This window comes from Macaca mulatta, chromosome 13 (assembly GCF_049350105.2).
Source record: "Macaca mulatta isolate MMU2019108-1 chromosome 13, T2T-MMU8v2.0, whole genome shotgun sequence".
Classification (NCBI taxonomy): Eukaryota; Metazoa; Chordata; class Mammalia; order Primates; family Cercopithecidae; genus Macaca; species Macaca mulatta.
Genome location: NC_133418.1, coordinates 69827326 through 69842005, shown reverse-complemented (window position 1 = coordinate 69842005; position 14680 = coordinate 69827326). Strand labels below are relative to the sequence as shown.

Below are 14680 nucleotides of genomic sequence, written 5' to 3'. Positions count from 1 at the left end.
GATTCATTAATGACTTCTCTAAAGTATTTAATCAGACCTTACTGAAACACATGACTGGCATATTTAATTATCCTAAATTACCAGGACTTCTGCCAGATATAATCCTCAATGCTTGAGTCATACTCCTTGCTTAAAGAGAGGAGGAAAAAAGGATGAATAGCTCCAGAAAGCTGGGTTTCACATAGACCCCTCTCATTAGTGAAACTTCTCATTAGCAAATTGTTGTGTTACAGTCTTAGGCAGTATTTCTTCTTTTTCAGAGAATGCACTGTAAGACTAGCCATGCTGATCAAATTCTTTTATCAGTAGCAATTATACTGATGAGAACATCTGGGGGTTGATAAATCTGATACAGCCATCAGACAACCCTTCCCACTTCCTGCCTGTGGAAGGCTTCTAAACCAACAGATGCCTTCTTGTGTAAGTTAATCAGTTTATATTTCTCCAGGATCACTTTTGTTTTAATCTTTATATTTGTATCAGAACAATGGAGATACAAAATTACAGAAAGCATTATAATGTAAATTTGCCCCTGCCCTGCTCTTTCCTATCTGCAATCTACTTTTTAAAGGAACACTTCTAATTTTCATGACTGTTCTCTCTGGTGGTTACTTCCACATCTCAAAACAGTATGATTAATGGCTATTTCTTATTTTCTTTAGACATGTTGACTTCCTTTTAAGATACTTGATATCATTCTTACATCACTTTCCTTCTCCTCCCTGAGGGTTATTTTATTTTTTATTCCCTTAATATTTACCTTTATAGCCTTAGGTTATATTTTCATACCTTTTATTTTTGGGGTTGTGAACTAGAAACAGTATCTCTTGGCAACTAACATATGATGAAGGTATTAGTGACTTGAGTATTCCACTGAATGCTCCAGGGCTCTTTCACTCAATATAATGTTTTTGAGATTAATCCATGCTGTGGATGTCACTAGTTCCATTTCTGTTTATGGCTGAGAACAATGCCATTGCATGAATAGATGATAATATATCCATTCACTTGTTGGACATGTGACCTATTTCCAATTTCTGGCTCTTATAAATCTATAAAGACTTGTATGCAAGTCTTTGTTTAGACATTTCCTTTTTGTTTCTCTTGGATAAATTCCAAAGAGTGGAATTGCCAGATCATAATGGTAAGCATTATAAGCAACTGCCAAAAGACTTTCCAAAGTGATTTATCATTTTACATTTCCTGTTAGCAATATATATGCATTGGAGTTGCTCTGTGTCTTCAGCAACACTTGGTATTATCAGTCTTTTAAATTTTAGTTGTCCTTGACAATGTTCAGGCCTTTTAGCCATATTTTAAATTGAGTTGTGTTCTTATTAAATTGTAAGCATTTTTATATATTCTGGGTAGAAGTTTCAGTGATTTTGTTGTTTTTTTCTTTTCATTCTCCTAGTCTGTGGTTTGCCTTTTCATTTTCCTAAATAGTGTCTATCAAAAACCAGAAGTTTTTATTTTTTAAGTCCAATTTATCCTTTGTTTAATGGTTCATGTTTGTTTGTTCTCTAGGAGACCATTATCTTTCAAAGATCACAAAGATTTTCTTATTTTTTTTTCTATCAATGACATGGTTTAGCTCTTAAATTTGAGGTTTTTTTGTATATAGTAGAAGGGAAGATAAGGTTCACTTCTTTCCATATGGATACCTAGTTGTTCCAGGACTATCTGTTGAAAAACAATCCTTTATCCCGATGAGTTATCTTAACACTTTTGCTGGAAACGAGTTGATCATATAAGTGTGGGTCTGTATATGGATTCAATTCTATACCATTGATTTGTATGTCTATCCTTATGGCAATATTAAGTCTTAATTCTAATTCCTTTTTATAAAGACTTTAAGCAGAACTTCTACTTTTATTAACATTTTTTTCTGACATATACATGTACGTATATGTGTATGTATATATATACATATAGTATATATGTGTATATTTTTCCCAGTAGTTGAGACCAGGTTCTCTTACTGTCCAGTCATGACTGGATTAAACTTCTAAACTGTTTTTCTTGCTTTAGATCTTTTCTTGTTAGGGAAGCATCTTCAAATAACTGATCTTGTCCATTCTGAATGGTTTTTATCAGTTTAAATCTCAGAGGATAGTCTTATTTTTAAATTCAAAGAGAGTTCACTATAGCTCACTATGTACATGAGTTTCTCTGACTTAGAATGTCTATTCCTGGCCGGGCACGGTGGCTCATGCTTGTAATCCCAGCACTTTGGGAGGCTGAGGTGGGTGGATCACCTGAGGTCAGGTGTTCGAGACCAGCCTGGCCAACATAGCGAAACCCTGTCTCTATTAAAAATACAAAAACTAGCTGGGCGTGGTAGCATGTGCCTGTAGTCCCAACTACTCGGGAGGCTGAGGCAGGAGAATCACTTGAACCTGGGAAGTGGAGGTTGCAGTGAGCCAAGATCACGCTATTGCACTCCAGCCTGGGCAACAAGAGTGAAACTCTGTCTCCAAAAAAAAAAAAAAGAATGTCCGTTCCTAGGGGTGAGGGGTAGGTTTCATGTGGGTCCATCACATGGCAGTTAATTAATAACAATACACCTATATAGTGGTATGTTTTAAGTGCTACTGTTTTAATCACTGCTTTAGGATTTATTAAGTCCTCATAATACCCACTTTCTTTGAGGTAGGTACTGTTATTATTCCCATTCTTATGGATGAGAAACTGGAGCACAGAGAGGTTGAGTAATTTGCTGAAGGTGATATATGGGAAACGGTTCTTTCCCAGTAAGTAGAGGAGACAGGTTTCAGTGATGCACTTGTCACTGAACAAACAGCTCTCCAGGAGAAAAAAATGTATGCATATGCGTTAATAAACTTATACACTTTACTGATATAAATAATATATAATGCACAACTTGCAAATAATAAAATGTCATACTTTTTATTCCATACAGCCAATCAATTCTGATAGAATGCTTTCATTGATTTTTTTTTTTTTTTTTTTTTACTCTTTTTCTAAACCCTGTATCTGTGGTCAGTCTATGGTTGCAGTTTAACCATGACTTGACAAAATCAAATGAATAAATTCTTGATTACCATCTGGTTCAGCAAGGAAGTTGTTCACATCATTGGCAAATGATTAAGGTTCCAATATGTATGTTTTACATTTTCCTTATTAATGTAAATAAAGCTATCAGCCAACATTTGTGTTGGAACTACACTTGTTGGTCAATGATGTGAGAGAATATTGAGAATGTTTTCTCAATTTTTTGTATTTACAATGTAACAGCTACAGAGTGACACATTTTTATGCTTATTCTGCATTATCAACATTGTATCCTATCTCTTTAGACAATCAACAAAACAATAAATTAAGCCCTGATTTGTAGCACTTACTGATTTCCGTGATGTAATCCACTATGGCTGACTTCAAGCCACCAATGTGACATCATTGAAAATGGAGTTGGGAAGAGGTATGTAGTAATACACCATCTATGGTATTTCTACCATACGGATAGGATAGCAATAAATAACTTTATGACTATAGAGAACAATTAAATGTAGTAAAATAATTACCAAGTGGTGAGCTTTCAGTATGTATTACCTTTGCTTTTAATATAATTTATGTAATTGTAAATCTATATAATATCTAACAGTGGCTGTGATTAACTGGTTTACAAAGTTGCTAAAACTTAATCAAGTTTTGGTAGCCAGTCTAAGCTGGCTCCAACCATGCCACTGTATGGCATGTTTTCAACCATTCTTTTATACGAAGGTATTGCTGGAATATAGTTTCCTACCAGTAAGTATAGCATACAATTATGGCAAGGTATTATGTTTCTTTATGTTACTATATCACATTCTCATGAGATGCACCACTCATCAAGCTTGTTAAAGTCCAGTTTTAGGGCCCCCTGCTCGACCATGGATTATATGGATTCTGTGGGGTTCACATAATTCAGGAAAATGGCAGTGGAGTTTGGTGGTTTGCCCATGTTGCTGTCGTTCCTGTTTGTGCTGCCCAAGCCCACCTCCTGGAAGACGGGGCCCTCTCTGTGGTGTCGAGATCACAGTTGTGGTGGGGCACTCAAGTACTAAGCGCATCTCTTGGGACCGGGACTGGAATGCAGCCATCCCCATCTGAGGTTCCACTATTTCCAGGCCACTGTGTTCAAATCAGGCCTGCCTTTGCCTTTTCTGCCTTGCAGATGAACATCCACTGAGGTTGGGTCACTCACCCTTCAATCCCCAAAACAGCAACCTCCCCTTCTGTCCTCAGACAATCCAACCTAATTTTGATGTGCCTCTGCCTCTGACATTGGAAAGCTGCTCTCAAGGTTATCTTCAGGGGAGGGAGGGAGAAGGCTTTCATGCTTTCCTGGTGAGACCTTTTTTTAAAAAAAAAGAAAAAACATATAAATTATTACTGAGAATCGCTGAAGCAGCCTGGGCAAAAATGAAATGAGGCTTAAGAATTATGAATATTTTTTAAATACTGCACTTGGAACAAGTGCTCATAAAATTTTTTGCCTCAAAGAATCAAGAATGGTTAGTATTGATTAGTGTTTTTTGTTGTTGTTTAATTTCGTAAGCAAGGCTATTTCCTTCCATGACCCTTTTGATTCTCATCTTTTCTTTTACACAAGCTGTTTGGAAATCTTCCTGATCTCATCTGACATCAGGAAGGACATGCTTTTCCCTCCTGGCATGCTAGAGAAAGAAATCGATTTCTTCTCCCAGATAGGTCGGTGAAAGTCCTTCTCTGCAGTGCTTTCTATTGCTATGGTAACAGAAGATGGGATTTCCCAACAGAACCAGGCTTATGTATTAAAAAACAGTTCTTTCAAAACTTGATCCCTTTTTTGTTGCCATATGTAAATTACAATAAATGCAATAAACTGAGTACCAAAGGAAAAAGAGTGACAGCAAACCTTTTTATGTAGGTGTGGAATGAGACTTGCATTGTATTGAGACTCTTAATGAAAGGATGTCAACTTTAAAAGTTTTAATATTGTGACAGTGTTGTCATAGCTAAAATAACTTGAAAAAGTTGCAAGTTTTCTTAGAAAAGCAGAGAATTAAATATACGGACTCTCAGTTGGCAGATAGACTTAAAATGGAGATAAGTAGTGTCCATACATCCAGTCATAACATGGTAAAGAGGATGACAAGAAGCCCAAGGTAGAACAAGCATTTTGTGTGATGGTGGTACTCTCCGCTTCTGTGACTTCCTCTGTAGGAGAACACAACAGTTGGCCATTTCTCATGAGATCTTATAAAAAGCCTAGGAATTCAGGGGACAGGGTTCTTTCCATCACAGCCCCTTAATTGTATACAAAGACCTGACCTTTTAATCTGCTGGTTGACTAACAGTGTGGCTGGAGGGTGCCTTCAGAGGCTCAGAGAACTCAGAAAGGAGCAAAGAGCAATTTTGAGATAGGTGGAAAAGGATGGATTTGGTTTCATATGGGGAAAATTCAAACATAATACTCACCTGTCATTTAAAATGCTTCTGAACTAAAATTCCAAAGATATGTGGAATTTTATTTATTAAATAAATACTTAATAAATCTGTAACTCCACTATTATTGATACCTTATATTCTCTTGCAAATCTAATGAGTAAAGTTTGTGAGCTTTTCTCCTTTTTTGAGGCTTAACATGTGCTTTTGAAATGACATGACAAATTTAAAAGAGAAGTAAATGTCATTTGGCTGTGCCCTGGATGACACATGGATGCCATTTGGCTGTGCCCTGGATGAGACATGCCACTCTGGTGAAAGGAGTGAAGTTTCTGGGAAGCTGATGGGAAAGGTAACAAGTAGTAAAGGGAATAAAAGTGGTTCTCTGTTCTTGCTGTTCTTGACATGGACATAGATAAATGGTAACATTGTGAGTCACTCTAAGCAATCATGTTGCATCAAGCCAGTGAGGTGACATCAGAGACTGGCTCATGAAAGGAGAAAAAGCTCACTTTGTTAATGTACCCAAATGGCAAAAGAAGACTGGAGAAAGGGCTGTAAAGAGGTGATTTAACAAACAGTGTGAAGGAACTTCTGGCAAGAAAAAAAAAAAATTGCAATGTGAACTTTTTAATAAATGTGATAAATTTATGGGCTTCAATATGAATGAAAAGAATAATAACCAAAGTAAAAATACTTTAAATCCAAAATGTGAGGTGTTTGGGATAGCGCTGCTGAGTAACTAAGGCTGGTAAGTTATTTGAAGACTTGTTGAAATCTGTTTATTCCATTCTCCCAACCCCTCATTCAAAGAACTGAAATAAGTCAGGAATTATGGGATTAGAGTAAGAACAACTGCCTGGAGCAGTGATTTATTATTTCCTTCTGGATGCTTCGGAATCTCAGGAATCTACCAAGTATCTCAAGGATTTTAAAACAGAAGCTGTGATCACAGCAAAAGAGTTCAATTTATGTCTCTTGAAAGTGTTTCTGGCCATCCAGGGGAAATATGCTCATTCTTTATTTTCTAGTCCCTGGGTGGAATCTGTTGCCTTATAGCAGGGGGAGAGGCAATATGGCAGCCAAGATTATTGGCACCATTCATTCCCTCTTGAAGTATTTTGTTAATGCTTACTCTGCTGTATCATGTTCCATGAACTGTTTAGAGTGATGGAAGACAGCTCCTGCCCTCACGGAGCATACCATCTACTCAATCATCATCTTCCTAGCCTTGAGGACTCCAGGTGTGATGCTAACCTGAGGAGTCTCCTTGGGTTCCCCACTAAAAATAGGATAGAGTTAGGCCATCTTTTCCCAGGATCAGGCTTATAGGCTTCAAACTTTACTATAGCCAGGCTCTGTGAGTTACAAACCCAGTTGCCCACACAAAATCTTCTTTCAACTTGAACGTGCCCAAGCTCGTCCTTTAGTCTCAAACATCCTAAGCCTTTCCCTCTCTGTTCTCGCCCCCAATAGCTCTTGACTCCTCTTCTTTATCCCTTCTACCCATGTCTTCCCTCACTATCTCTCCCTGGTCCCTAACTGACCACCCTGCCTATCCTAACACCCCTCACAGATCTGTCCTTGCCCCTGCATTTCATCACTGCTAGGGTTACCTTCCTCAACTACGAAACTGTTTATGCTGTGTCCTGCTCAAAATAGTCATTGGTACCCTAATTTCCTGGCCTGGCTAAGACAGCTTTCAAGAGCCGCCGCTGCCTGCCTGACCCATCTCATTTCCTGCCATTCTCTGTAAGACTTAAACTGTGGAGGACATTGTCTTTTCTCATGAATCCCCTTTGCACCTTGTCTGTCATATGAACTCATGTCTTCCCTAATGTCCTGGACAGCTGGTCACTCCATCCTCTATATTTCTCCATCCTCCATCTTTCTATGTTACTGTGTATATATATTGACATATTGTAATTATTTATTTACATGTCTCTTTCCCCTGAAAGTGGGCTCCTTGAAAGACAGCAGTGTGATTTCTGTTTATATATCTATGGTACTGTACCTCACATACCGTAGGTCCATAAGGACCTGTTGAATAAGTGAATGAGCTAAAATATACTGGTTTATCAACAAACAGAGTTTTCAGACTGCTTCCATCCACTCAGCTTAATGAGCAAACATGGCATGCCATAATCTTGCAGTTTTCTGGGACATCTAGATACTTTGAAATAACAGGTGTGTCTCAACAAAATTGAGATTGGGAGGGTCCTTTCTTATTGATCATCTCTCACCAACTGAATGCCAAAGTGTTCTACAACCTTAAATAGTTACAAAGCTTCTAGCATTCACCTATTGTGAAAGCTACCCTTTATTATGGGTTTTTTGTATTACTTGCTTATGAAGATTCCTAAAGATATATTTTCCAGCGAGCACTTTTCAGATGTCCAATGTGCATTTAAAGTACGTATTTTGTTTTTGGAAGCCATATTCACACAGATATGCTTATGTTGGTTATAGATATATAATGCCAATTACACAAATGATGAAATTTGTATTCATCATACTCTGTGCCAGGCACTCTGCTAAGTACTCTAGACTCACTGTATCATCTGTTTTCTGTATTACCTCTTTTTAGATGAGGAAACTGAGGCAAAAGATGAAGTAATTTGTCCAAAGAACCAGAGATAGCAAGGGCGGCCAACATACAAATCCAGTGTCTGATGTCAGAATGTATACTCTCATTAACATCACGCTAAAAACTGGAAAAAAAAAAAAAAGTCTACTTCTATTTACTGTGTAAGCAGATGCTGAAAATTGAAATGGGAAAATTTCTATTTCTGTTTATTTTTTTTTTATTTATTTTATGTTTTTTTGAGACTGAGTCTGGCTCTGTCGCCCAGGCTGGAGTGCAGTGGCCGGATCTCAGCTCACTGCAAGCTCCGCCTCCCGGGTTTACGCCATTCTCCTGCCTCAGCCTCCCGAGTAGCTGGGACCACAGGCGCCCGCCACTTCGCGCGGCTAGTTTTTTGTATTTTTTTAGTAGAGATGGGGTTTCACCGTGTTAGCCAGGATGGTCTCGATCTCCTGACCTCGTGATCCGCCCGTCTCGGCCTCCCAAAGTGCTGGGATTACAGGCTTGAGCCACCGTGCCCGGCCGATTTCTGTTTATTATATAAGCATAAGTTTATACAATGAGCTAGTTTCCTATATAGGTAATGTGCTCTTGATTCCCAACATCTATTTTTTTAGAAAGGCATAACATCTGTACACACTGAATTTAAAACATTAGGGTGATTTTTTTTCCATCTAGGAAAAATACTTCTCAACGGCTACTGACTCCTTAAAATATCAGTTGGTATTTGACGAAGTTTCATTTTTATCAAACTACAGAGGAAAATTGTTATACAAACCACAATTGTAATTTGTAGTTTTTTGGTGTCACAATGATCTATGTAAAATGGAAACTTTAACTTAAACTGTATAATCTATAGCAACAGACACAGAAATGGCACTTGACTCTGGGACCCCTTCATGCTTTGAAATCCTAATGAGGATAGTATCCGGCGCTTCTGCAAGCAGATTTAATTCTGAGAAGAGAACCTTTCCCTAGCAACAACATTAAAAAAAAAAAATTAAAGTCAAAATCTAACTTGAAAACAATATTTTGAAAATCAATAATTAAATTTCACAACATAAAACAATTATAAAACTATACAGATGACTTTAAATTGAATAATTACAATCACAGTAGCGCCTAATTTTCAAGGTAACCAGTGGGTAAGACCAAATGAGATTGTCAGACTGTGCTGAGCCTCTCTGCTAAAGTGAACGTTTCAATTAGACAAAGTAATTAATGACTTTGGGGACAGTTCAGCCTCTTTCTCTTGAGATCACCTTGTTAGATAATTTAAATGAGAAACAGATTTGGATAAAAGATGATCAGTGTTTTCTTCAGTTGGAAGATGTGAAAAGAAACCTTTTTCTCTTTCAGCCTTGCCTTACACCCAGACAAAACTCTTGTTGCAACTGGCCAAGTCGGGAAGGAGCCATATATATGCATATGGGATTCCTATAATGTCCAGACTGTGTCTATTCTTAAAGATGTCCATACACATGGAGTTGCCTGCCTGGCTTTTGACTCAGATGGACAGGTGTGTATCTTTTTTTTTTTTTTTTTTTACTTGTTTTATTTAATGACTTCTCACAATTCACTTAAAACTATAATACCAATAGCCAGTAGACTAAAAAATCCATCAACCCTTGCTGGTTCTCCTGACACAGCCTCCTAGAATTTTTTACCTGTTTTTTCCTCTTTAAAGCTGTGGCACTAACACCAAGCTCTGGATAGGCCTTGGTATTGGTTCCCCTAGTCCCACCATCTGGTCAAAAAGCCTCCATAAAAGAAGTCATTAATTCATGCTGATCAGGTTCACCATAGCCCAGTAATTCTACTTTGTTGTCTGTTGTTAGCTTCCTATTTGGAGTAAGGGCTGGACCAAGCCTTATTCACAGACCTCAAGCCCTGAGCATGTCTGTAGTACTTCTTGATTTCAAAAGATGACATCACCTCCTAATAATCCACTGAGAAGATTATCCTTGACTCTTTACCTTGATGTCATTTCTAGCTTCTTCTCCCTGTCCTCTCCCAATTCAATCTATCATCAATTCCTGGGTATTCGTGTTTCTTTACAATAACTGACATTCTCTCCTTTCCATTCTCTCTGCCACTGTCCTGTAAGTGCTAATAAGTCAATGTCATGTCTGACTTAGTTTAACCTCTTAGTCTCCTCACAGGCAATTTCTTGCTAATGCATTTCATCAACTGAAAACAGTGTCAAAGCGTTTAAAACCAATGAGAGCTTGGAGTACCCAGTGAATAAAGTCCACACTTTGTTAAGTGGGCATTCTGTTTTAGCCAACTTTTCTAGACTTTTATCCATTGTGCCCTTGTCGAATTGAACAAATCTGCAAGACTCCTGTACCAGACCTTGCACGTTTGTACCTCTGGGCCCTTCCTCAGTCTGTCCTGTCCACCTAAAGTGTCCTACTCACCCTTTTGCCCATTGAAGTGATTCAGTCTCCAAAGGTTTTTACAAAGCCTGGCCAATCCCTCCCAACAACATTTTCTCTTCTTCCTTTGACCTACAGCAATACTTGGCAGAAAAGATAGGTTGATATGTTCTAGAAAAAGTAAAAACAGGGGTCATTGCTGGCTCCGGCTGCATTCATCTCCTCACTAAGGCCGGGCCTCTTCTCCCCATTTTCTCAACCGCCTCCGTTTCCTGTGCCACCCTTCCTCTCTCTCTCTCACCCTCCATGTTTCTTCCTGTTAATTCCTTCAGTCTAATTTTTGACAAATTTCAGAGTTAAATCTGTAAGTTGGTGCCATGCAAAGATCTGTGAAATTATTCATAGAGGCTTAACTGAAAGTCTGTGGGAAATTCAGTGGATTATAGGAGTTGACCTGGTTTGAGTCACTTTTGAAAAACAATTAGCATTTACTTGCTGTTTTCTGCTATTTTAAGAGAGCATCAATCACTAGTCATTTTTCTTTCTAGAACTAGATTCACTACATATGTAGACCCCTGGAATTATATGTTCTTTATTTTACTCCTCTGTAATCTCATCCAGTTAGTTTAATGCATACATTCTCTTGTATGTCTACATAAAGAGACAATAGCTGGATGCCAGTATTTGTTCAGGCTTGCAGTTATATTGGCTTCCTAAATAAACTGAAGTGGGTCAGAATCCATATGCATGTACAAGTATAAATGTATGCTTATGTGTGTACTGGTGTGCACCTTCTCTAATCTGATTTTGTTATTCAAGCAAGCATTCTTTATCAATTTGTTCTGAAGTATCACAAGAAAATGTAATGCAGCAAAGGGAAATCCAGCTTTAACTTAGTTTTTGTCCATGTTAATTTATGTTAGAATCCTAACTATTTTCCTTTAGATTTCATTTTGAAGGATGGTGGTGGGGGTGGATTGCGTGGTACTTAACTGTCAGGTGAGAGAAATAACCTCTTGTATGTTAGCCATGATGGATTTCGTGGCTTGTTGATGACTATTGCTTCAGGTCCGCCTTACTCCCTGGACAGAGTTAACCGGAATCGAATGATATTTAGAAATGACAAATGGCCCATCACCTCACAATCGACAAAAGGCAGTAGAAATGCTTTTCAGGTAGCTATGGAACCTGTCACTACAGATAACAAAATAGGTTTCTTTCAGCTTTTTCTCAATCAAGAAACGCGGGTTTTACTTCAGTGCCCCTATTTGTGTTAACTGGTTTTCTTCTCTTAAAAAGAATAAGCTGAATGGAATTCATCCATTCAGATTTTCTTATGAATAAAAATACAACCACATCTTATTTCCATTGCTGAAACCCTCAATTAAAAAATTACAGCAAAGACATTTTTTAAGGACACATTAAAAAAAAAAAAACCCAGTGATGTGTGTTACATTAAAAATTCCTAGTGGAAGCCAGGTTTAGTGAAGAAACCTGAAGAATCCCTGCATAACAGCACATGTATACATTTAGCCATGTGTGGCTGGCTGTTTCATCCACACTGAGTGTGCACATATGCAGACATACTCTCGAATGTACTCAGTACGTACATGCTCTTATACTTGGGGAATACTATATGTTTAAAACCTCTTTAATTTACGTTACTTCACTTGACCCATACAACAACCCAACAAAGTAGAAGGAATGAATATTTTCTATACCCATTGTACCAATGAGACAACTGAGATTTAAGGAGGTTCATTTTGCAAGGTCTTATGTCTGGCTACTTAAAAGTGAAAAGAAAAGCCAAATCTACTTACAGTTCAGACTTCTTACACAATGCTGTCTCCTTACAAGTGATATCCTGCAAGAAACTCTGATTTTGGTATGACTGTTGCCTGTTTTTCACACTTTCGGTTTTGTATATAATCATATGTGTTGAATTTTATTTTTCCTTTAAGGACAGGTTCTGACCTGAACCCAAGGAATTTAGGCTGGGAGGTGAAGTACCAGATTACTTCTACTTAGATTATATTATCTTTTAGTCACCTTAAATGTTTGTAAAATTATAGAAAACTAAAAATTAATGTTCATTCTATTCATCAAACCCTTAAATTTTAGCAGTTTGAAGCTTTTAGACTATAGAATCCTGGGTTCTATTAAATCTCACATTAAGATTTTACCTAAAAATTTTAAGTTAAAATTTCCAAATACTGCCTTCAAGTTCTGTTTCTGTAATTTCTATTGACTTATCAGAGGTTTCCTGAGAGTTTACCTGTATGTTTCTTACACTTAAAAGGATAAAGGAGCTGTAGCTCTTAGGTTTCTGAAATTTCAGCATATGCTAAGGGAGAGTCATCTATTGAGATATTTTTAGTTTTGGGTTTAAGATGGGTTTTGAGAAATCGGTTTGTTATAAGAAATTCAATGCCTAACCCATAGTAATCAGTAACTATTTCTCAAGTGTCAATAAATTTTCCCATCACTTTTAGGTACTAAATTATTGTTCTTATTCTTAGCGTTTAGCCTCTGTGGGGTTGGATGCCAAAAACACAGTCTGCATTTGGGACTGGAGGAAGGGAAAACTTCTGGCCTCAGCCACTGGCCATTCTGACCGGGTAAGAACTTGCTGGATCAAGCTATGCAGATTTCAGAACTGGGGGGGACCTGTGATACTGCTTCTCAGACTTCTAATGTTTTTAAAAGTTAATTTTTCACGTATACATTTTTCCTATTAAACTTATAAGCATCTTCTTTTTTCATGATTAACAGCTAACTGTGTTAATGTGCTTCTGGTGATCAAGTACTTTATATGGATTGTTACTGCTTTTCATAGGCAAAGCAAATTTTTGATGCTGGCATTTTACTACTTTATGAAATCAAAATGGAATTGAATTTGAAATTATGTATAGTTTAGACGTATTCATTTAGAAATGGAAATAGTTGTTAGAAAATAGTCACAAAATATGATTACAGGGGTACACATTTTAATTTTGAATGAGTGTAATGACAGCTTTGTGATTCTTTGTTGTATTTGAGAACATTGAATGTGGCCTGCTTATTCCTATTGAAGTCAGTGTGATCAGAAATAATTCCATGTAGTCTTAGGCGATGAAGTGGGTTTATACATATAACTGGTCAGAAATCTAATTTGCCAGTGTCTTGCATGATTAAAATAATTTGACTCCTTTATTATCTTGGGTTCTCTAGTTTAAACAATGAATTTGCGTGACTGTCTTACTTGAATTTCTAGGTGTTTTGTATTTCTGCACAATGTAAGTGTTCATGTGGAACAGGCTGTCCAATCTTTTGGCTTCCCTGGGCCACAGTGGAAGAATTGTCTTGGGTCACACATAAACACCAACACTAATGATAGCTGATGAGCTAAAAATCAAATCATCTCATAATATCTTAAAGTTTACAAATTTGTGTTGGGCTGCATTCACAGCCATTCTGGGCTGTGGGTTGGACAAGCTTGATGTAGAATCAGGCTCTAATTAAACATGAAATTCACTGTCTCTTGCTTAGAAGGAACTCCTAAAAAAAATTTTAAGTACGAATGGCACATTCATCTATGGAGGTTTGTAGTTGTAAGGAGACCCCACAGGTGTTGCAAATTCTACTCCAGGATCAAGTCTTCAGAAAGCTCAGGAGTGACCAACAATAGAACCTCAGTACTGGGAGAGGCCTGGTACCCCACTGGTCCAGTGGTTCCCAATCCTAGCTACACATAGAATCCCCTGGGGAGACTTCACAGCTTATATATATATATATATATATATATACTCGTATGTAATATTTTATCTGAGTTATGCTGCATTTACTACTTCTGTTTCTGAATCATTTTATATAGTCTGACCTGGACTAGTATACTGTCTATCTATCTTATCACCTTGGAAAAAGTAGAAAACTAAAGTTACAAACAGTTTAAACCAGTAAAATCTCCTTACTTAGAAATAGCCTAATGTAATCACTTTGGCTTGTATAGAAAGAACTTTTATTGTTAAATTCTTACTGTTAGGCTAAATTTGGCCTCAGCTGCCCTCCATATGGTAAGTCTCTACAAAATCAACTGCAACTTAGCTTGGTAAGTAACCAGACTGAAAATTTAGGTGTATGCTTCTGTAACAAATAGCTGAATGGCAGCCAGCTTCAGCCAATGGCAGGCTGCCACCTGTTCAGACCATGCCCAAATAAAGCAAATTCGGAGCTGAAACTAGGAAAGCTGTTTCTGTACCTCAGTTCATTTTTCCCAGGATGCATATACCTAGTGCTGAGTCTGTAATCT

The 14680-nt window shown here is 37.5% G+C and overlaps 1 protein-coding gene across 1 annotated transcript in view; it reads left to right on the top strand.

Moving 5' to 3' along the window:
* Nucleotides 1-5671: 5671 nt before the first annotated feature.
* Nucleotides 5672-14680, top strand: part of LOC144333647 (echinoderm microtubule-associated protein-like 6) — a 38444-nt gene continuing 29435 nt past the window's right edge. The window contains exons 1-3 of the mRNA XM_077958768.1: nucleotides 5672-5789; nucleotides 9355-9533; nucleotides 12912-13010. Coding sequence (XP_077814894.1) covers nucleotides 5672-5789; nucleotides 9355-9533; nucleotides 12912-13010 — 396 coding nt within the window. The remainder of the gene's footprint in view (nucleotides 5790-9354; nucleotides 9534-12911; nucleotides 13011-14680) is intronic.